Source organism: Pipistrellus hanaki, assembly GCF_964339955.1.
Source record: "Pipistrellus hanaki genome assembly, chromosome: 11".
In the NCBI taxonomy this organism is placed as follows: Eukaryota; Metazoa; Chordata; class Mammalia; order Chiroptera; family Vespertilionidae; genus Pipistrellus; species Pipistrellus hanaki.
In genome coordinates this window covers 68,280,624-68,305,060 of record NC_140513.1, presented here as the reverse complement: position 1 = coordinate 68,305,060, position 24,437 = coordinate 68,280,624, and the positions used below count along the sequence as shown (strand labels likewise).

General features: G+C 46.4%; 1 protein-coding gene across 1 annotated transcript; it reads left to right on the top strand.

Moving 5' to 3' along the window:
• Positions 1 to 13,503: 13,503 nt before the first annotated feature.
• On the top strand, positions 13,504 to 17,062 carry LOC311629641 (phosphofurin acidic cluster sorting protein 2-like). Its single transcript, XM_084897908.1, is given in 2 exon segments — positions 13,504 to 16,507; positions 16,510 to 17,062. Coding segments are annotated over 2 exon segments (3,483 nt in total). The 5' UTR covers positions 13,504 to 13,518; the 3' UTR covers positions 17,004 to 17,062.
• The last annotated feature ends 7,375 nt before the right edge of the window (positions 17,063 to 24,437 follow it).

Here is a 24,437-nt window from a genome sequence, read left to right as displayed (position 1 = left end):
CCGCCATCTTGGTTTCGCTGATCCTCAAGTTCTCTCTCTGTTATACTTGAAAAATACTGTCTCTCTATTATTATTTTCACACACACACATAAAAGGAGTAAAGTGTACAGTCAACATTGTCATTTTGTGACTTTAATAAACAAACAAACAAACAAACATGTTTTTGATTAGACAAATTCTGGTTCTAGAAATTTATCTTAAGAATATAACTATCTAGGTGGCAGGCATGGGGCTGGGTGCTGGGGATCCCACTAAGGACAGGATGGACATGATTGCTTCCCTTCCCCTCATGGAGTTTGTAGACCAGGACCGGAGAGAGCTCCTCAAAGCAAGCAGACAGGACAAAATAACCACAAACTGATAAATGCTGCAAGGAATCGGTAATCTGAAATAGAGAGTCATGGGGGTGGAGATGAAAGGGCAACATCTTAGACTCGATGGTCAGGGAGGTTTGCTCAGAGAGATATTTAAGCTGAGTCAGTCAGCTGAGAGCACCTGACACTCAGCGAGTTGGGAAAAGAGATTTGCAAAGAGAAGGAAGAACATCTGCAAAGGCACAGAAGAGTGCGTCAAGGACTGAAAGGAGGTGTTTGTGAGTGAAGTTGTGAGAGGCACTAGTGAGGTTGGGAGGGCTACCGGGCACAACAAGCCAGTGAGTCGTCTGTTTTATGTTTTAAAGACAATGTGAAGTCATTAAAGTGTCTTAAGCAGGTATGGGGGGAAGGTAGGTTTTAAGTTGAATGGATCACCCTGGTTGCAGGGAGGAGAACAGGTTGAAGACAGGACAAAAGCAGAAGCAGAGAGAGCAGTGGCCCAACAGGTGGGGAGGGTGGCCTGACCTAGGACAAGAACAGGAAAGGTAGGAAAAAAACTAACTCCACTTGTAGCTGAAATCATGAAATGGCAATGGTGGACTGGGCCCAGGAGATTAAAATCATCTAGTTTATTTCGTGTACTAGAGGCTCAGTGCACGGTCAAAGCAATGATGGCCCTTCATTTCAGATCAGGGGCCCTCCAGAAGGTCCATAAAGGGTTAATGGGGGAAGAGTTTGAATTCCTGAGTGGTGAGCAGGGGAGATGGCAAGAGGGTATTAGGTGCATGGGAAGTCTTGGATGGTGGTGTAATATGGAAGAGGGGAAGTTACTGGTAATAGAATCCAAATTGAGTAGGACAGGGAAAAAGGGCAAAGGAAAGTCGCAGTACAGGTAAAATTGGGGAAGGGAAACTGAGACAGAAGATCAGAAAATGTTACCACACTTTGAATCCTACATCAAATCAGCTAAGTAGGGAGCTCTTTTGTTATGAAACCAGGGAAACAATTTTAACCATACTTTCCTTTGAAAAGTTCAGAAAAATTATTTCCACTTGCAGATGAGCAATAGGAAAAGATGAGTACAGGAAAGAGTGTAAAAAATAGCCACTCATATATTTTAGGGAAATATTTTATTGGGAAAAGCTTATTAGAGAATAATTTAGGGCATCCACACAAATTAAAATGTTCAATCTTTTGCTGAAACCGGTTTGACTCAGTGGTAGAGCGTCGGTCTAAGGACTGAAAGGCTCCAGGTTTGATTCCGGTCAAGGGCATGTACATTGCTTGCGGGCACATCCCCGGTAGGGGGTGTGCAAGAGGCAGCTGGTCCATGTTTCTCTCTCATCGATGTTTCTAGCTCTCTATCTCTCTCCCTTCCTCTCTGTAAAAAATCAATAAAATATATTAAAATAAATAAATACAATGTTCAATCTTTTGACACAATTCTCCTCTTTAAACTTATTTTATAGGAATTCAAGAAAGAGTGTGAAATTGAAAATGTATGAGTACTAGTAAATTTATGACAACGTTGTCAACATAAATATTTGGAATTACTGCACCATCTATGAGTACACATCTGAGTAAACTACATTATTGTGCATACTTAATGAATATTATGCAGTTGAAGAAATGAGTCGTGTTATCTTAAGACAGGACTTCTGGGTAAGAATCACTCTTTCCCCTCAATGTTCCAAGGGCAGAGTCAAGGTTTTGGGGCACAGAAGACCTAAGAAACTACAACCCCTGCAACGAGCTTGCTCAGTAGGTAAGATTGGGTGTCCGGTTTACTTGAACAGTGTCTCAGAAGGTGGTTCTGGAGCACCTCAGAGCAGCATGCCATTGGGTAAAGCCAGCATCCACTCTATTCTATCCACTGGGATTTTGTCTCTCAGGGCCAGACAGGGAAAGAAAGGCACCAACACAGCAAACTCTGTGAAATACCAAGTGACAGATGCTTTGGCAGAGCATGCCATGTGCTTCTCTGGGCACTTGAAGAAAAATGTGGAGGGAAATCCCAAGGTCCTTGCCCTCAATCAAGGATTTAAGTGACCACTTTTGACCCACAGGCATTTATTGATACCTAGTGGGTGTCTACTCCTGCCCTGGGCACCTAGGCACAGAGCTAGCAGACATGGTAGAAGTTTGGTCCCTACATCTCCTGGGACGAGGTCATAAACTTGTGCAAAAAAGAAATAGCAAGACATGTTAACATGGATTATCTCTGATCTCAGAGATAAAACCTGGCTGTTGTGAATGGTAAGAGTTCTTTCCTTTTTACAGCAGCGTAGTATGCCATCGTGCATAGGTACTGCAGTGTTTTAATCTACTCATCTGCTGATGGGCACTTAGGCTGTTTCCAAATCTTAGCTTTTGTTCTGCTGTGAATATAGGGGTGCATATATCCTTTCTGATGGGTGTTTCTGATTTCTTGGGATATATTCCTGGAAGTGGACTTCCTGGGTCAACTGGGAGTTTCATTTTTAATTTTTTAAACAAACTCCATACTGTTTTCCACATTGGCTGCACCAGTCTGTGTTCCCACCAGGAGTGCACAAGAGTTCCTTTCTTCCAGGTCCTCACCATCATTTGTCCTTTGTTGACTTGTTGATGATAGCCTTTCAGTCAGATGTGAGAGATAGTATCTCATTGTGTTTTTTAAAAAATATATTTTTTATTGATTTCAGAGAGAGAGATAGAAGCATCAATGATGAGAGAATCATTGATTGGCTGCCTCCTGCACACTTCCTATTGGACATCAATCTGCCAACTTGGGCATGTGCCTTTGACTGGAATAGAACCCACGACCTTACTGTAGTCCTCAGGCTGACACTCTACTTTATCAACTGAGCCAAACTGGCTAGTGCCCTCATTGTGGTTTTGATTTTTATCTCTGGGATGATTAGGGACTTTAAGCATGTTTTCAATAGGCCAAGAGACATAAGCAAACAAAATTCTTTCTCTTGTGACTAATAGAAATAATTTTATTAAACTCACTGAAGTCACATGTCCACATGCAACCATCATCATTGTGGCTAAGCCAGTTAGATGTGCTCATACCTCCACTCTGGGGCCCTGAACCACACTTTCCAGAACCACCTGGATGTGGAAATTGGCAGCTGTTAGAAAGGGGGAAATAGAAGGCATGTCCACCACAGTCCATTGTCAAATAAAACGGCAACTTCTGATTTCCATTCAGACATATAAGAGCTTGGAAGTCCTTACTCTCACCCTTACAATAAGAAAAACGATGAACAATCCAAAAGACAAGAACTCTATTTAGATCCATCAGATCACTGAAGTCACCTGGCTATGAAATTAGAGACTTTGCTGCTTTAAACCACTGAGATTCAGGGCTCTGTCAACATAATACAACCTAGCAATAGTGTGCACGCACGTGAACACACACACACACACACACACACACACACACACACACACACACACAAGCTAGATCCAATGATTTTGTGTGAGAGTAGAAGAAAAGCAGACCCAGAAGAGGTGACAATAGGAATTAAAAGAAGGTTGAAGGCACTTTTGCCTGTGACAGTCCTCCTTCTACTTGCTAGCTACTCCCCCTCATGAGCCTGAACATCGCTAAGAAGCAAATGCTGCAATAACCCAATGTGCAGGCAGGAGAGAGGCAGGCCCTGACAGGTACAGTGACTTATCCAGGATCAAGAGGAGGTAAGAACTAGGGGTTGAGTCTGAGCTTAGGTCTTCTCCTCAAATCTGGGACCCTGGCTGCAGCCAGACCTTCTAGGGGGTGAGGAGAGGGTGTGTTGGGGTCACTGTGTACACTTTTGGATATTCCATGGAGAAGATATTGCATGGAGAAAGTGGGTGAGCAGTCAGCAGGCCACAGGACTAACTATATCTGTTATTAGGTGAGGGGATTCAGGGCAGGGGGCAATCCCACGAAGTGATGTCACTTCCTAATAGAACATGGAATCCATGTAGCCAGGCACCCACTTTCGAGCAACTGCCCAACCGCCACTCACTTGGCAAGAGACGGTTGACAGTTCATCATGTTCTCTTGCTGTGTTCCCAGTTATCAGGGCTCTGGTTCCCAGAGACCCTGCAGTGAGAGGTGTTCCAGACTCTGTAGACGGTTCAACACTCGTGCCCGACATCTCTGGCCATTTTCAAGAAGATCCCCTCAGGTAAGAGAAGGTGGCGTGGGTCAGACCCATTCACACTAGCCTGCTCTGGGTGCCATCCCTGTGCAGCCCACATCCCTTCCCCTTCATGTGATGGGAAGAGGGACATGAAAGGAGAATCCCAGGACAGGAACAGCTTTCAGGGCAGTGGATAACCTAGAGGTCCTGCTGTGATCACACCCAAGAGCAGGGAAGGGCAGGGCAGGTAATTGGAGATGGGCTTCCAGAGGGGGTCTTTTATGTGTGCCAATGGGAATCCTAGGCCCTCAGGCTGTCATGCCTTTTCCTCACCAGTGGAGGTCTAAGTAGATCACACTGTGTGTGTGTGTGTGTGTGTGTGTGTGTGTGTGTGTGTGTGTATCTGGATTGAAGGGTCACAGGAGTCACAGAACCAGCAAGCCGGGGCTCTGAGACTTTCCACTGCTGACTGGGAACTGTCTTTACAGAGCTCCACACAGGAGAACAGACCGGACCTAACAGATGGGGTCCTCAACTCGATGCCCCTGCAGGAGGCACAGGTGCCCCATACCTCCTCCAGCATGTAGGACGGCTGCAGGGTGAGTATAGGTGACCAGTTGCTCCATACTCCAGCACCCCTGGGATTCAACAGGACCTGGTTTCCAGAAGGCACACTGCTTCTCCCCTGAGAGCCCTCCTAGCATCCAGTTTCCAAAGGTCCCCATTTCCTCCAGGTCAGGAGCTGGGGCCCCCCTTGGGCTGCAGGGACTGGTTATCACAGCGACCCATGTCTTCATTGCTGTGGGACCTGGACCTTATCCCCTCTGTTGCCATGACAATAGTGCCACCCTGAATACAACACAGGTCCTAAAATCCCATAAAAAGCCTCTGTGTTCTCATCTTACATTGGGATGTTTTGTCAGAAATCACATGGGAGACACTGTTAATAAAGCACGTGCTGTCTGTCCTCTGCTAAGAAAATGACCTAAGATACCAAAGCAGTTTCATGTGCCTCACCTCCAATTCTACTTTTTCCTGCAAAGAACCTTTTTTCTTATCAATGTGAAAAATGTTCAAAGTTGTGAAAAAGTTTTGTGCATTTATTTGACCTAATGTGTTGATAATCGTGGATGAGCAAATCTCAATGGGTTGAGATAATGCTATTGAGAATGAGAATTTGCACCGTATTTTATACATTACAAGCAAAAGTGCAGACTTATGTGTGTTACATGAAATTCATGGGTGATAGATTAGGGAGAGAAGAGAAAGCAAAGTGTGGGAACTTCTGTGATTGGATAAATGGTAAAATGGTAGGCACATACTTCTTGTTCATAGGTGGACGTATGACAGTTTCAAGTCAACAATGAACTGAATAACAAAGATCTTTGTTGATCTCTGCAGAGCACAGAGTGGTGCCTATGCATGAGTTGTCCAAAACAAGGAACATTTCTTTGATAATCCAAATATATGTTATCAAAAATGCAAATAGGGAGTACATAGACTCTGTTAAGAGTCTATTAAAATTGACGTTTGTCAAGGAAAATGCCAGACTAGGACATGACTACCCACCATGAGCTCCTTTTAGTTAGTGTTTTAATTTCAGACCATCCCATATGGTTACTTAAGGTCTCTGAGTTTGCAAGGCCACCACACCGGAGTTCCCTGAGCTAGTCAGGTTAGCATGTAGCCCCTTTTATCATTCATGCACCCTCCTTTTGTTCATAAATCAATACAAATTATGCATCGATGATCAGTGTTTGTGTTTTCTCTTGCTGAACAATGGACCATTGGGGATGAGGCAAGACCATAACATTAAATGGCATTCAAGGTGGAATTTTATGATTATTCAAAATAAAAAAGGCAGGTGTATGGGAGACCATGAGATCCTATATGTCCTTGTTACAAAATATTCTGTATCAATTTTAAATTTTGAGCTATCATGAGCAGGGTCCTTTTGCTTCTTGCCTCAAGTTTTGGAATTATGCGTCTAGTATAACATTTACAACCAGGAACAAAAGCAATGGTATGAAAGCAGTTAACACCGTTTAGGAATAGAAAGTGTCTAGTGCTAGACTGAGGGGAATAAGCAACCCAACCAAGCAAAAAACACTTTGCATGCATTATCATAATTGTTTATTAAGCTAATTATATGTTTTCCTGCAGGAGGCACAGGTGCCCCATACCTCTTCCAGCAGGTCACTTGTACTTATGCTTCATCCATTGTCACTTGTGCTTTGCCATGTTTGGCCAGATGAGTTAAGACTCTACACTTTCGTTCTGATAACTGATCATCCGAATGTCATTGTCGAGTAGGTCGAAAAAATTAGCAGGTATCCAAATTCAAGTTTTCATGCGTAGCAAGGAAGGGGCCTGGGGAGACAGATATTGTTTCCATTAGCAAATCAGAAAGAGGAAAATAACAATATGAAATCATTTGATGTACATTTAGTCAATAACAATTGGGAGCTCGAAGAACAGGGTTTGAGCAGCAGTAATTTGTGAGCATCTAGGCCTTGTTGACTTCTTGGGATAGCGGTCAGTTCCCATGGCCAGTTTATTCTCATCCTTGAAATGTCTTCAATCTCCGTGGTAGATGGAAACCAGTGTCAGAGACAGATGTTCATTGTGGTTAGGCCTCTGATGAAGTAAAGCCCTTTTAAACATGTTGGAGAGAGTGTATAATTAATGTGTTTCAATAAACAAAACTCTCCTGATTGTAAGTTTTGGTCTATAAAGTTTTTGCCTCTTGGGAGTACTGCGAAATGAATGTTCCAAGTGTATCAGTCCCTATAACCTTATTAGTGAGTCATTGATAGTAATGTGGAATGCATGCTTTTAGTTTTCCTTGTTTGGAAAACAAAAAAGTTTAAAAAATCAGCAGTATTTTAAACAGAGTCATAACAACAAAAATTCATCTTCACTTCATTTAGTTCTGTACCCATTTTTTGTTTATCCTGGTTATTTGCCAGTATTTTCATGAATTCAGTTATTCCTTAGAATTCTATACTTCTTCATTCAGATCAAAGATGTGACCTGCTTAGAAACCTGTTATTGAGCCAAAGCTGGTTTGGCTCAGTGGTAGAGCGTCGGTCTGCGGACTTAAGGGTCCCAGGTTCAATTCCAGACAAGGGCATGTACATCGGTTGCGGGCACATCCCCAGTAGGGGGTGTGCAAGAGGCAGCTGGTCGATGTTTCTCTCTCATCGATGTTTCTAGCTCTGTCTCTCTCCTTTCCTCTCTGTAAAAAAATCAATAAAATATATATTTAAAAAAGCCTATTATTTAGAGTAAGCTAGAGTCTTTCTCATGGATTTTTCTAAAGATGTAACATATTTGAAAATTCATCAGAGTAAAACAATAACTATGTATGAATGACAAAACTAAGTGCTTATAGATTTGTTTGTAATGCAGTAGATTAAAAAAAAACTTTGCTTTTTTGGTAAACTATACCAAGGAAATAATTTTTGGAAAATAATCTTAACTAATAACAGACAAACATGCTAATTGTCTGTACTTTTGCAACACCCAGCAGCCAAACAGGAATGGGTCTGCAAATTAACCCAACAAAATGAGGGTTTATTTGCATACACAGCCAGTCCGGGCCTCTGAGCAGAGCAAAAATGGTGCCAGCAGCCAGGGAAAGGAAGGGCCCATTCTGGCACGAATCTTTGTGCATCAGGCTTCTAGTAATTACTATAAAATGACAGAGAATAATATGAAAAAATATACGTATTTGTATATATTTGGATTCAATACACAATTTTGACATAAAAAGATCAAATAACATGTAAGATTTTGAAACATTGTCCATGGCTTCTTGTATTGAGCATTGGGGATAATTCATAAACTTGCAATGTTTGCACCACAAATACCTGGAGTCCCACAGCTAGATGCTCTCACAGGGAACCATCCCTCTTGGCTGGCATGGTGTGGCTGACACCAAGACCCCTGTTCCACTTGAGAGTTTCCTATTTGAACTTTTCTTTGAATCTTTCTACCTTCCTTCCTAGGACAGGTTGAAATCTTTAGAACTTCCATTTTAATAAAAATATATGTACACAAATAGCACAGTTGTTTTCATTTTTTAAGTTGGTTAAGCTTCTCAGGTAATTTCAAGCATATGAAGTAGGACTAATTCAGGTCCACTATGGTCCTTTAATAAGGCAAGAGAATAAATCCTTTAGGTATTTCAGGGCCCATTGGAATTAACTCAAACTCATCTTTTGTTTAAAGAGTCTCTTAAAATAGAAATTTTAGGAAGGTTGTCAAATATACTTATGCAAAAGATTATACCATGGACTTTTTATAAATTTAAGTAAAGCAAACACAGACTTATGGTAATAACTCTAAGAGATATTAATAATACTTATAAACAGTTTTAATATTAAATATTATGTCCGAACTACAGAATTCACCTTAATTTACATAAATATTTAACCTTTTAGATCAATAAAAGATTATATCCTAGTAATGCCATCTGGAGGTTGAAAATTCACCACACATAACACATAGATGAACACATATCACATAAAGACTATACACACAATTTTAATTTACTAATTTTTGCAGAGAAATACTGGAATATTTTATGTAAAACTTTCACAAAAGTTCATAGTCTATATCGCCTTTTACAAACCTTTTCTTAACTTTCACAAACCTTCTCACCCATTCAGAAATAACTATCCTTAGAGAAATTTGCATTTGACCTTTTCCTTCAAATATGACTCCCCATCCCTCAAGCCTTCTGTTATCACAACTATGCAATTTCTTCCTTCTTAGCTGGAACTTTTAATCTTAGGAGCCTTAATTTACAATGATAACCACAAAGTGAATAACCGGCATTCCTTAAATTGACGGTGATGAACATATTGTAATCACACTCTCACATTCAAGAAACAAACCTTTCACAAAGCACACAACATTACATCAACAGCTCCAAATCCATTTTACAGACCTTCTGTAATAAAAACCCAAAAGCAGGTGAACATAATTTTTGTCTAGCAAGCAATGTTTCAGTATTTCATGTTATTTCAAAATATCTAGATATTCAACAACTCTCATTAAATCTAAGTTAGAAAGAAATAGTTGAAATAAGCTAAAATGATTTGTGCAGGTGCGTAAGGTATTTTTTTTTCTATTGGGATAAGACATATCTTCCAGAGACAAATGGCTTAGACAAGAGGTCTTGGTGATCTCAGGTATTTCCACTCCAAAGGTTCTGGGACTTTGGTTGCATAAAGCCAATTATCTACAAGCCTCTGAAATGACTAGGGGAGGTTTGGGGAAGCTAAAAGGATTTGGTGGGCTTGCTTTGACATGTTTCTGGAGCCAAAACTCTGACCTCTTGAAAACTTCATTTGTAAAACAAGGATAGTCATCTTCAATACCTCAGGGACTGGGTTTCCACCCAACTGTTGGCAAGGGACTGAGAAAATCATTCACCACTTTTGGAATGTTTCTATTTGGGTACATTTTTTCTAGTTTCCAGAAAGCACACACCTCTGAGAGGTATAAAGGCCTTCAGGTATATGAAACCTCTGTCCATCTCCCTTGGGAATGGCAAGATAGGTCCTAGCTGTATGATAGTCTTAAAATTAATGATGCAAGACCTCTCTATTACCCACTTCATATTGGGAACATGTAGGTGGTGCAACAAAAGAAGATTGGACTCTTCCTTGAGGGACTCAGGGTCAAGTTTCGCCATTTGAAGGATATGTAGCCCATAAGAGCACTCTCACATCACTGTGGGCTGCTTCTCCATCTACAGAGAGACATAAGAGCAAGCCAAGTATTAGAGGCATCTCTGCATGTGTTTGGGTTGCTTGGGGCCATTCTGGGTAGGGTGGGTATCCTGTGAAACCAACTCTCAGGCTCTGGTGGAAGATAATAATGAAGAAAAGATGACTAGCAAACGTTCGGTCAGTCTCAAGGTTAGTTTCTACCTGGAAGGCTCCTTTAAAACCATTAATTTCCCTTTTGGTTTAGTATCTGGTTCATTTAGTCTAAGTATATATGTAACTATTCTGAAAAAGGCATAGTCAGCCTCACTGATTCATTAAAAAGACAAAAACCCACTCATTTACCAGGTGAATTGGGGAAGATTTGATAAGCATTCCATTGATATGTAGTCTCATAATATTCCCTTGTTGCAAGGAAACAGGTTTTGATTAAAAAACAGACAATTGTAGGGAAGCAGTTATTTGGGTGAGGTTAAGAACAAATAAAGTAGCCTCAGTATATACAGGAGACTTAGTGGCTTCTCCCCACCCTCCCCCCTTTTTGTTAAAAAAAAAAAAAGATTTTCATTGATTTCAGCAAGAAAGGGAGAGGGATAGAGAGATAGAAACATCAATGATGAGAGACAATCATCAATTGGCTGCCTCCTGCACACCCCCTACTGGGGATACAGCCTGCAACCTGGGCATGTGCCCTTGACCAAAATCAAACCTGGAACCCTTCAATCCTCAGGCTGATGCTCTATCCCATGAGACTAAATGGCTAGGTCAGTCAGTGGCTTCCCTTTTAATGATAATTTAAAATTCTCCCAAACTATCAGTGAGAAGAGGAAACACATTGGAGCCACCCTATACTTTTTTTGTTTTGTTTACTTTTTCTAAACGCTATTTCATTTCCTATAATCCTTAAAGTGGGCAGACTTCTCTACAGCAATTTTCTGACAACCTAATTCTGGCGCTGTGCTCCCAGAAACCTGGAGTATATTAATTGGCATAGGTTAGAATAGCCAGGATTACATGTTGCAACAGTGAAATTTCTCAGTGAACCAAACAAGGCCACAGAGAGAATGGAGAAGGATTGCTGGTTCCTCTGTGGCTGAGAACAGCTTTCCTCCAAAGGGAGTTGGTAGAATTCCTATTCTCATTTCCCCTTAAGTCAGGGGGGAGTGGTAGTGGAGGAGTCAGAAGGGGAAGGAAGAAGGAAAGGGAAAGAACACTTCTGGACAAGGAAGCTCAGGGGACAAAAGATGTAGTGGGCATGCTATAGAAGTGGGAGATGGCGTGTTAGCATTTATTAACTTCAGGAGATAATCACCGAAATTTCTCTTTTTAAAGAGTGTTTATCTGGGGTTCTCCTTAGAATTTTCTAATTTCCAAATCAAGATATGCGTCCAATTCATTCAATCAGTTTAATTCTCAGGCCAGCATTTTTCTAGTTTTATTCCCCACCTCCCTGGGAAAAATTAAAAAGGCACCAAAGACAATTATATATTGACCATTTTTCAGTTGATTTTTCTAGATACAAATAGGAATAGATCTTCTTTATAGGAATAGATTTTTCTTTATACAAATAGGAATAGATATTCCTATTTGTATAAAGCACTTGAGAGTCAAGGCTTTCTATCAGGGATATTAATGAGGGCTGGAGCCTGGGAGTTCCGTGGAGGCACAACTTCCCATGTTAACTAGAGGTGTGTTTGCTGCTGCTGTTTTTATTGTTGTTTGGTGTCTGCAGAGTCTCAGCACATCTTCGAGGATGTGATGTAGTGGGTTGAAGTGTGCTGCTTTGTCGATGGAGCTGCACGATGGTCACTCCCCTAGAGTCTCATCCAACCCTCTGATGTGCCTCGGTCTCTCTGCCTGCTGTGTAAAACCACCAGAAGGGCTTCCAGTGCAGGTGGACCAAACCTGATTAGTCCTCCCCACGAAGAGCCAATTAGTTTAGTCACACTTGTTTGGGAATTTCCCTATGGGGTTTGGGCATGTCACGAGGAAGAACCTCCGACATATCCGCAAAGATCCTCAGTCCTCCAAGAACACCTGAGATTCCTGCAGGAAGGATGATGGGCCCCTTTATCTTCCTAGGTGAACCAGGGCAGCTCTCATTTGTACATCCCCAGTCTCTCAAAAGGCAATTCCAAAAGAAAAGCAAGAAGCACGCTCATTTTTCCTCCTGTCTCCCCTTAGCCTGAGATCTGTCAAGCATTAACCTTAGTTCCACCAAGAGTATTCAAAAATATGGCTTAAATAAAGTCAGCAGCACAAGCAAGAGCAGGTCCTGGATCCAAGAGACAAGTCACACAAGTTCACCTGATGGACAGGGAACTGGTGGGTCAATGGGCGGCCTGCTGCATCCCAGCACCAGGTGTAGGTGTGCAGGGTGGTGCTGGCTGAGCTTTTCTGGGATCCTGCTGTATTGTGCCAAGTAAATGTCAATATAAGAAACAGTCAAAACTGTGACAATTGTTGGGATTTTATCTGAGCCAAACCGTCAATTGTCTTAAAGCAAAATCTCAATGGATTGAAACAATACTCTTGAGAATGGCAGCTTTCACCTTATTTTAGACATTACAATCAAAAGTGGAGATGTATGTGGGTTGCATGAAATTCATTGGTGATAGATTGTATAAAAAGTAAAATGATGGACACATAATTCTTTCCCATATGTGGATAAAAGATAGAATAGCCACCAATGAACTCAACAACAATGAGGGGATTTGTGGTCTCCACAGAGCACAGAGAGTCCAGAACAAGGAAAATTCCATTGATATTCCAAAGCTATGTTCTTGTACATTGCAAAAGATAATAGGCAGGCTCAGTGAAGGTAAAGAATCATCTTTTTTTTTTTTTTTTTTTTTTTTTTAGACAAGATTCCAGCCTAGCACAGGGTGACCCGCCATAAACTGTTTTTAGTTTAAAAGTTTTAATTTTGGGACATCCTGTGGAATAACTTTAGGTCTCTGAGTTTAAAAGACCACCACCCAGGCCTTCCGTGACCTAATCACAGTTTAGCGAGTGGCCACTTTTTGTGTCTGCACACTCGATCACCTGTGCCCCACCTCTTGTCACCAATCATGTCTCTCCTCTGTCCCACCACAGGAGGACAAAGCATCAACCCTGAGTAGGAAAAGGACCCGTAGGGTGCCACCAGCTGTAGATTCCTCACGAACTGTGGGGCTGGCCAGCACATCCACTGTGCTCAAAACACAGGTAGCCCAGAACCTGTTAGCCACCTGGGCGGTGGATTGCTCCAGCCCCAGCTGTGTGCCCAGGTGGTGCAGTGTCACTTTAAAGAAGCTAGTGGTCTTCAAGGAGCTGGCGAAGGACCTAGTTTCTGTGGTGATTTCCGTGAAGATGCAGGACTCCAAGGGCATCCTGAGGTCCAAAGAGATTATGCTGCCTCCCTGTGAGCCAGTGGAGACTTACCTGGCACTGACCTTCTCCCTGCAGTACTCCCACTTCCTCAGGGGAGAAGGCAACAAGCTCCACATCATGCTGGAGCAGAGGAAGCGCTATAAGAACAGGATCGTCCTGGGCTACAAGACACTGGCCACGGGCGCCATCCGCATGGCTGATGTCATGAGGAGAAACTCCAAGTGCCGCCAGATGCTGAGCCTCTACAGCACCGCCCAGGAGCCCTCCACCAAGGTGGCTGAAGTCTGGATCTCCTCCCTGTCCAGTCAGCCCATCAAACATGAGGAAAGGGCCATGCGGGCCAGGCCGAAGGCCAAGTCCGCAGGTAACTACACTCAGAGCCCCTTGTCTGAGCTGGAGGCCAGCTGCAGTGGAAAGCACAGACAGGACCTGCACAAGGATGGCTTTGGGAAGGGGAAGCCAAAGAAGCAGCGGCGGTCCATAGGAGGAATGGACTTGAAGCGAAAAGTCCTGGCGCTGTGTCACAGGTCCAAAGTGTCAGAGAGGGACCGTGGGTCTGACATGGAGGATGATGAGAGCGTCCTCAGCGTCCCTAGGCCCAAGCTCAGGCCATACTTTGAAGACATGTCAGACTCCAGCTCGCAGTCAGAGATGTGGGGCAGCCATAATGACAGAAGCCAAACGGAGCCTCTGAGTCTGGCCCACATGCCAGAGAATGCATGGGCCATGGGAGGCAAGCAGCCAAGTGAGAGTGACAATGAATTTGAGGCCTACAGCACACCCACCAGCCAGGCGGAGAAGATCCGGATGACCTCCCTGTCCAGGCCACCCATCGACCACGAGGACAGCACCAGGCAAACCAGTGCCAAGGCTGAGTCCTCAGACAGCTCCTCTGAATGCAAGTGTGAGACCTGCTTCTCAAAGCTGGAGAGGAGCTCCAATGATTCCCACAGGCAGGCACAGGAGGAGGATGGCTTCAAGGAAGAGAATCTGGAATTCACGGGGAGGACCATGACCATGCAACAGAACTACAGCGAGAAAGTCCTGTTATGGCTGCACACAGTCCAAGTGTGGGAGGAGGTCCCGGACCCTGAGCAGGATCATGGGGAGCATGTCCTGGAAGTGGAAGAGGACCTGGACCTCCTGTATGACATGCTGGAGAACCCCAGTGACAGTGGCCCAGACACTGAGGACGATGACGGTGTCCTCAGCACACCCACACCTCAGCTCAGGCCATACTTCCAAGGTCTGTCTAGTGGCTCAGACATGAAGGACAATCACAGTATCCTCAGCAGCCCCAATCCCAAGCTCAGGCCATGCATCGAGGGCCTGTCAGACTCCAGCTTGCAGGTGGAGATGTGGGGCTCCCACAGTGCCAGGATCCGAAAGGAGTCTCCGAGTCTGTCCCGGGAGCCTGAGAACACGTGCACTCTGGGAAGCAAGCAGGCAAGCCACAGCGACTCAAAACTGGTGGCCTACAGTACATGCACCACTAAGGTGGACAACATGCAGATGGCCTCCGTGTCCAGCCAGCCCATCGATCATGAGGCCAGGGCCAGGCAGGCCAACACCACGGCCCAGACTTCGCTTAATGACTCTGCAGGCCCGTCTGACAGCTTCTTTCAGCAGGCGGCCAGCTACCGTGTGGCCCACAGGCAGTCCCTGGAGGATAAATTTGAGGAGGGGAACCTGATAGTAAGAAGGAGGTGCACCACCTTGCAACAGAATTACCACCAGGAAGCCGTGGCATCTGTGCTCATAGCCCAAGTGTCGGAGAAGGTCGTGTCCTCAGAACAGACCCTTGTGAGGTACGTCCCCAAAGTGGAGAAGGCCCTGGTCCGTCGCCATGACATCATGGAGAGCTCAAGCGAGAGTAGCGTAGACACGGAGGACTATATCAGCGTCCCCAGCACCCCAAAGCCCAAGCTCCGGCGATACTTTGACAGCATGTCAAGTGATAGTGACTCTGACTCAGTGGCCCACAGAATTTGCTCCCCTGGGGTGCAGTCGGCACAGCTGGAGGACAGCCGGGAGGCAGCATCCTCTGCCAGGGGTTGGTTCAGCAGGAAGCTGCCATCCATAGTGCGCTTCACCAAGTCTCTAGTCATCCCCTCCAGCAGGTCCAAGAGGAAGCAGGCTGGCCACCAGAGCTGCAACACATCCCAGAATGAGCGGTTCAACAGACCGGATGACGAGGACCCAGAACCACAGAGCCAGCGGCAGATCCCCAGCAAGCCCGTGCGTGACCAGCTGAATGTCATCCTCACTTGCCCAGACAAGCTGCCTGAGAACATCATTCTGGTCAACACCTCAGAGTGGCAGGGCCAGTTACTTTCGGACATCCTGCAGGGGCACACGCTGCCCGTGGTGTGCACTTGCTCCACAGATGACGTCCAGGAGGCCTTCGGCATCATCGTGTCCTGGATGCAGAGTTACTGCGACTGCACTTCCCAGGCCCCGACGCCTGTGAAGATCGGGGTGGCAGGGGCACAGCCCTACTTCAACGCTGTGCTGCAGGTCTTTGTGGAGCTGCTTTCCCACCAGCCAGCCCAGTGGCTGGACTACCTGCGCTTCCTGGTCATCCCACTGGGTTCTCACCCCTTGGCCAGCTACCTGGGCTCCATGGATTGCCGCTACGACAACTTCTTCCAGGACCTGTACTGGTGGGACATGTTCAACAACCTGGAGTCTCTCAACATCTTGCAGGACACACAGGACATTGTGTCAAGAATCACAGAGTACGTCACTGGGGCCAACTGGGTCTACCTGCTGCCCATCGCAGAGGCCGTGCTCATGTCTAAGCAGCAGCGTCCCGATGAGACGTCCTCAAAGAAGTTCATCCCCTTTGTGGGGGCAGTGAAGGTTGGAAGAGCGGACCCATCTTCAGCCATGTCAGCAGACTCAGATGATGCGGGCCCTTCCTGCTCCAGCGAGCTTCTGTCCCCCCCTGCCAGCAAGGCCTCATCCAACACACTTCCCCCCCATCAATGAGCGGGGGCCTGTCCTCCCCCAGCCAGAGTGTCCATGCAGACATGATGGAGCTGCGGGTGGATTACTGGACGGCAGCCCAGCCAATAGACACAAAGAGAGTTGCCGAGAAGAAAGATGCGCTTGCCGCCAAATGCACACTCAAGTGCTTCTTCCAGTCTGTCCAGGTCAGCAGGCTGCCCAGCGGTGGTCAGGCCACAGCAACAACCACCATGTCCATGACAGTGGTCACCAAGCAGAAGACAAAGAAGGCGCCTAAGAAAGCCAAGGACGAGGAAGTGGAGTCCACAAGCCAGTGCATCCATGGCATCCATCGCCTGGTTTGCAAGGCCAAGCACCAGCAGGGCATGCTGCCGGTCATCATCGATGATGTGGAGTGGAACGACGTGACATTCCTCCAGCTGGCAGCCCAGTGGTCCTCCCAGGTCAAGCACTTCCCCGTCTGCCTCTTCGGACACTCCAGTTCCACCTTCTAGCCCGCCCCCTCTCCCTGCCCTCCACCCTGCCTTGGACTTGCCCAGAAGCTGCTTTTCTGTGAACAGTTCGGTTTAGGAGAGACACAGACCCTGGAAGCACAAAGAGAAACCATTTGGGGTTTCGAATGCACTCACAGCCTGGAACCTAAGGCGGTTGCCCCTCACTCGAAGCTCCTCACGACTCTGTTCAGTAACCAGGACGCTCTGGCGGGTGGGATCCAGAGGGCAGTGTTGATCTGGAGAATCATGGGGGATGTGTTTTGGCCTCAGGATGCCCAACATTCCCGGCGAGAGGTTCTGGCCTTGAAGTCCTGCCCTTTCTAGAAGCCAGGACTCTGCTTCCCCGGCAGCCAGCTCCAGCCTGTATCCAGCCTCAGAGCCGGGTGGCAAGAGGTCAAGGGCTGGTCTCTGATTGGGTGCATCTGAGCAGAACATGGAGGCCAGTCAGCCAAAGCTTAGGAGCCAGCTGCCAACCGGACAACTGTCCCCAGCACTACGTACTCGGGGTTCCCGATGAAGTTCAGCCTCACAGGGAGGAAAAACAAACAAACAAAAAACCTGTGTGGTGCACATTTCCTGGCACTCTGGCGAGACACAAATGGTCGAATTTCTGAGCAAGGAACCCACTGTCATTCCTGTCTTTTACTATAGATCGTCTGCTATCACCCAACAGCTGTGGGACCAATTATTTGCCAGGTGAGCCCCTCCCCTGCAGAGCACATGGTCACCAGGCCACCTGTTGGCTGTTGGCCTACAGGTCAATGCACTCTCTGAGAGTTTGTTGCTCTGAACCCTCAGTGAACCCGGGAGCCAGCTCATAGGGTTATTGTTGGGACTGGCTGGGGTCCTCCAGGTAAGTGTCCTCTGGCTGCCTAGACAGGGGAGAGATCTGCTGGAGGGACTGTGACTTAGCCAGTTGGTCATTTCCTCTTCCAGTTGAGGAAGCCTCTGCCAAATTTGTGATTCTCTTTGGGGCCTCGGGCTGAGCTCTTTTCTCATTTCATAAAGAGATCCGAGGTAAATGAATCCAGATCAGAGAGGCCAGGGGTGAGGAATGTGGCCTAGGGTCACCCAGGTATCTGAGATGGGGCTGGTTTGGGCTCATTCATTCAGCAGATGTATTAGAAGCCCTGCCAGGTACAGACACGTCTCTAGGCACTGACCATAATCCAGTGCACAGAGCAGACTCCTAGCCTGCACTGCAGAGCTTCCTTGTAGTTGGGAGAGATTCAGTCACATTGGGCTGCAAGGCTCTTAGTGTCCACAGAACGGCTGATGTGATGTCTTCCTGGCCTCCTCTACCTATGGCTGCGTCTTCCTGTACAGTGAAGAGGAAGGTGAACCTCTGTTCTAGCAGAAAACGTGAGTCAGTTTTGGGTCAGAGCCATGAGGGGAGTATGGGGCCTGTGAATTGAAGGTGCTGGCAGAACCCTGGATACCACACATGGTGGGATTTCTGCCAGAGTGCAGAGGTCTGAGGGCTTCTCCTAGAAAAAGGGACAGGAGTCAGAGAGCTATGCATATGGATATGGGTGGTGTGGGTGAGTAGTGGGAGGTCAGTGAGAGAGTCAGACCCTCAGAAAATCTTTACCCTTTTGATCCTAATCCCAGCCCTCCCTGCACCCCTATCCTGAGACCTTGCTAACTAATCTGGTAGAATCTCCTCAATGGTGGCTTGGCGGGTGTACCCCACCCTGAGGGAGTTTAGTTTCAGTGGGAGGCAAAGAACCACACAGCACTAGTGAATTATGCAGCATGTAAGTGCAGGAGCTAAAGCTTGAGGTGATAGGAAGGCCCCGGGCTTCGTTGTTTCTCCATTGGTCGGTATTCCTGAAGCACCTACTCTGTGCCAATGAGTGACATGAGCAGGGTAGACAGCAGCCCTGTCAGTTTAATGGGAGGGAACAGGGACACTGAGAGACCATGCTAGGTTCCCTTGAACAAGGGGACAGGTGGTTCTCTCATTGATCCAAATCTGTCAGGTAGGAGTGCTTTCTACCAGCCCCTTCTGGGTGACCAGGCACATCTCTTCCAGGACTGCCAGAATGAAGGTGGACAAGGAGTAGGTCTGGCTTCTATCGATAGATGGGCAGGAGCAGGAACAAAGGACCTCTGGGAGGAAAGGGCACACCTCATACTCTGCTTCCCACCTATCTCTCTCCCCAGGGCCATCTCCTGCCTCCTGGGCATCTGGCTGGACCAGCACCTCCAGAATTTCCCAGCCTGATGATGCTGTTGGCCTCCATAGAGCTCAACTTTTCAGACCCTGACCTGTCAAACCAGGCCCAGTGCCTCCAGTCAAGGCTGGAGCACCTGAGCCCCCTGAGGCTGAGACAGGAGGAGGAGGAGGCTCTGGGGGCGGTGTGGGTGAGTGTGCCTTTGGAAGGCGCACAGCAGGCAGTGAGGGTGGTAACATGTCCTCTTCTTGGATCTGCAGAACCAGCTCCAGAGCAACATCAGGAAAACCCTCCAGAGGCAACGCCACCCAAGTGGCCACACCAGAGCCACAGCCGGATCCAGGCCCAGCTTTCACTGAACTTCAAGAGGCAGAAGAAACAGCTGCAGCATTTCAGCAACTCTGCCAGCTTCTGCGAGGCCTGTGGTGCCAGATTCTGGGCCACAGAACGTGTCAGCTTCAATGGCAGAGAGGGCGCCCCATCCTCATTTAGATGCATTGTTAAACGTTTTGTTTTTATTCATGTTATATATCCTTACAATTTTACTGAATTCTTATGGTATTTAGTAAGATAGAGTGTATTGTAGAGAAAATTTATTGAAATCTCCTAAATATACCCTTAATTTAGTTTCTATAAAATTTAACCCTATAAACCCTCAGAACTTTGAGCAAGTCTGTTTTTCTGGACCCTGACCCACACAAGGAGAACTATCCTCACCTTCTCCACCTGTTCTTCCTTGAGCCAGGACTCTGTTTCCCAGGGAACTGGCTCCCCCTGTGCCCAGACTCAGAGCTGGGTGGCCAGAGAACAAGGACTGGCCTTCCTGTGCGCCATCCTGAGCCCAACATGTAGGTCAGACATCCCAGCCCTGGGCCTTCATGTTGACCCCAACACCACTCACTTGGGTTTCCAAATACACTTGACCCTTGCAAGGCAGAAATCAAATAAAGGATGTACAGTGCAGGCTGCCAGGAACAGTGGGCAAACTGATCAAATACTTGGTGCCCAGCTTCCTAGGCAGCATCCCCACCTTGGTCCCGGCCCACCTTTCCGTGTTCATACAGAACATTTGCTACTAAACAACGTGGGTGGGACCAACCATGTACTAGATGAGCCCTGCCCCTCCAGAGCACAGTGGTCACTCCGCCACCTGCTTGCTGTGAGTGTTCAGGTCACTGCATCTCTCTGAGTGTTTGTTCTCTGACCATGGGGAATACGGAGGCCCAGCCTCATAGGTTATTGTAGGGAATTGGGGTGGGGGGTGTTCCCCTGGAAAAAAGGCCCTGTCAAAATTGGACACTGGAGAGGTGTGCTGGAGGGGCTGTGGTTGTCCTAATTGGCCATTTTGTCTTCTTCTTAAAGAAGCTTCTGCCTTATTTGTGATTCTCCTCAGGCCTTAGGCTCAGCTATTTTCTCTTGGGATAGAAACATTGGAGATTCCATTAGGGGTCCCTGTCCTGGGTGAAGCCAGATTAGAAATCCCAGGGGTGAGCAGGGGTCCCCTGTGTCACCTAGCTATCTGAGATGGGCTGGTTGGGCTCATTCAGTCAGGAAATTCCCTGCCCCCAGGACTGCACCCAAGAGCTTCCTTCTAGTCAGGAGTGATTCAGTCACACGAGGCTGCTCAGGCAGGTAGTGTCCACAGGACAGTCAGTGTGGCTTCTTTCTCCAAGTATTGCTGCATTTTCTCATGTTTTGAAGCAGAAAGTGGATCTCTGGAGCAGCAGAAAAAGTGAGTGGGCTTTGGATCAGAACCTTAAGGGGAGTATGGGGACTGTGACTTGGAGGTGCTGGTAACATTCTGGGTCCCATGCCTTGTGGGATTTCTGCAAGAGAACAGAGGTCTGAGAGCTTCTCCTGGAAAAGGAGAGCTGTGCATGAGGATTTGGTGGTGTGGGTGAGTGGGGAGGGGATGGGCTGCCCACAAGGAGATGAGCTCCCAGAGGCTGGGGTTAGGCAGGAGCACAGGGTCGCGCAGGTCAGTGCCCGTGGCCTACAGTGTGGAGGTCTCCTGGGGTGGGGGCTTGAACTGGGACTTCAGTGATGGAGATGGGTGGTTCCCTTCCTTGGAAGGCAGTCATGGTGTAACATGTTCTCTTCCTGGATCTACAGAAGCAACTCCTGAGCAAGATCAAGAAACACCTGAAGAGGAAGTGCCAACTCTGTGTCCTCTCCAGAGCCAGTGCAGGCTCCAGGCACAGCTGCCCTTGAAAATCCAGATGTGGAACCACCTGCAGCATTTGAGCAACTCGCCTCAGTGCCTATGAGGCCTGTGGTCCTAGATGCTGGGCTACAACTGCCAAGGCAGGGAGGGCTCCATCCTCTCCTTTAAATGAAGTGTTAAAATATCTGTATTTATCATCTATATGTTTATAACTATTGTATTTTTCTTATGCTATTCAGTAACGTACAGTCTATTTTAAAGAAAATGTAATGAAATACTCAAACATAAATTTAATTTAATTTCTATAAAATGTAACTCTACAATCCTTCAGAGCCTTGAGCAAGTCTGTTTCTTCTGGGCCTCCCTGGTGTTAGTTTGAGTCATAGGGTGGGTGTGATTAGTCTCTCAGGAGCCATCTGCTCTACAAATGTGATATCCTTGAGGGCCAGCACCATGGGACCTAGGGGAAAATTGACTGGTGAGCATTAGGGCAGGGCCTCTTTATGTTAGGGCTACCCCTGGGAACCCACATTTTGTTTGGCTTCATCTCCCCCTGGCACATGGGCCAAGCATGGCCTTACACGCCCCCTCGCGTCCACGTTGCAGAATGCTGTAAGGTTTAACCAGCAGCAAGCAGTTCCTGAACACTGACTGCCACCTGCACCTGGACAGAGGCTCCACCCTGCCCCACTGGCACTGAAGAGCATTCTGAGCATCTCCTCTGTTGGCCCATAGTACTGAGGAGGGGACAGGGCATGTCCCAGGGCCTGGGGTCCTCCTCCCCAGGCACCGCTTCCAAATCTCCTCTGAGGTCAGCAGTTCTTTCTCTGAGGCTGAATGAGGTTGTGAAGGCAGCCTGGCTTCTCCCTTTACATCAATTCTCTTATTTGCTCTGCACCATCCTGGTGAGGATAGACTAACAGCCTTGTCTGGCACCCTGCCATGGCTCAAGCTACACTGTCTCAGGGCAAATGGGTATTAACTTGGACCACACCCAGGCTCCCTGCTCTCAAGGAGATCAGCCCCGTTGGTTGACATGGATAGAAAGGAAATTCTAATGGAGTGTGATGAGTCCTACCATTGACCCTGAGGACCATAAGCACTGAGAACGTGAGCCCAACATGGGAACATTGTACATTGTTCATTGAACATTGTAAAGACTTTCAATGTTTAGGATGCAATTCCTAAACAAGAAAGATGAATAAGTACTTGTCTACCCTCTTAATCCTGATTTCACAAATGGCAGCCTATGAAAGCTGTGTGAAATACATGGAGGTCTGAAAATCAAGGAGGCCGTCTACCTTAGAGGTCCATGATGATGGTTAGAGCACTTGTGCGCAATAGCAATGGGCCTGGAAGGGCAGCCACCCACCTTGGGTGGTGCATCTCCTTACTTTGGAAGCTCAGAACTGTGGTCTCAACACATGATGGTTCCTACCCTGTTTCCCCTAAAATAAGACTGTCCTATATTAATTTTTTCTCCCAAAGTTGCACTAGGTCTTATTTTCAGGGGATGTCTGATCTTTCCATGCGCTAGGTCTTATTTTTGGAGGATGTCTTATTTTCGGGGAAACACGGTATTACAAATTATGCTTTTCAGTTTGGTTCTACTTTCCAGGCCCTTTCCTAAGTTTCACAGCCATCCTTGAAACGGGAGGCAGAGTGGGTTAGAAATGAGGGGCTGGGGGTTGGAGGGAGCTAGGAGGAGAAAAATGGGGGAGAAAAGGGAGCTGGGCCAGCGCCGTGTGTGGGATGACTGTGCTAGTGATCTATTGCTGAGAGGCCCCCCACACTAGAGACTTAACAAATACACAGTTATTAGCTCACACATCTGTGACAAGGAATTAGCATGGCTCAGCTGGGACTATTGTGGTCTCACCTGAGGCAGGATCTGTGTCACTGAGGGTCTGAGCTGAGTCCGGGGGACTTTGGGATTCAGTTTGCATGGAGGGCCTGACTTGCCCTCTGTTGGTCTCATTCAGTTCTAGGCCACGTGGGTCTCTCCCGATAGCAGCTCACAGCACAGAGGCTTATTCCTCCCTGTGACCTGAGCGAGAGAGAGAACAGATCACAGTGAGCAAGTGGGTAGGCATCAACCTTAAAAAAAAACAAACACAAAAACTTTTGAAGTGAGAAGAGATCAACCAAAGAACTTGTATGCACATATGCATAACCCAGGGACATAATCAATAGGGTGCTGAAGGCCTGGGGAAGGGGCAGGGATTGGCTAGAAGTGGCCAATGGAGTATAAAGAGAACATATGTAACACTTTTAACAATAGAGATTTAAAAATAAATGAAATGGACTTGCTTTAAAATGTTAAAATAATATTTCCCCAAAAATTCAGAGAGAGAGAGAGAGAGAGAGAGAGAGAGAGAGAGAGAGAGAGAGAGAGAGAGACATCAATGTGAGAGAGAAGCATCAATTGGTTGCCTCCTGTATGCACCCTGGATAGGGATCATACCCATGACCTAGGTATGTGCCCTGACCAGGAACCGAACAGCAATCAGTCAGTGCCCAGAATGATGCTCAACCACTCTGGCTGGGCTAGGCATTATTTAGAATGAAACCATTGATGTTGTGTTGTATCCCTTTGCAATCATATCATGTTTAATAGCTCTCTTGTTATTAAACCATACTTGTGTTCCAATATAAACTAATGAAGTAGATATGCTAATGTTTAATTAGTCTTTTGTAGTCATATTTATCAATAAGTTGGTCCACAGCTGGTTTTTTTGTATGTGCCAAACTTACTGTTCATTATAATATCTGTTGCATTAACTTCCATATTGAACTTACTTTCACATATGTTTATTTTCTACTATTTGGATGTTGTTGAATATTCTTTAATATCATGAAATATAAATTGTAAAGGTAGTAAAAATCATCCCAGGTCTTTTTTTTTCTTTAATCTTTATTGCTCAGATTATTACAATTGTTTCTCCTTTTCCCCCTCATAGCTCCCTTCCACCGGGTTCCCGCCCCACCCTCTGCCCTTACCTCTTCCCACTCTCCCTCTGCCATTGTCCTCATCCATAGGTGTACAATTTTAACCCAGTCTCTTTCTGCACCCCACACACCACTTTCCCCCTG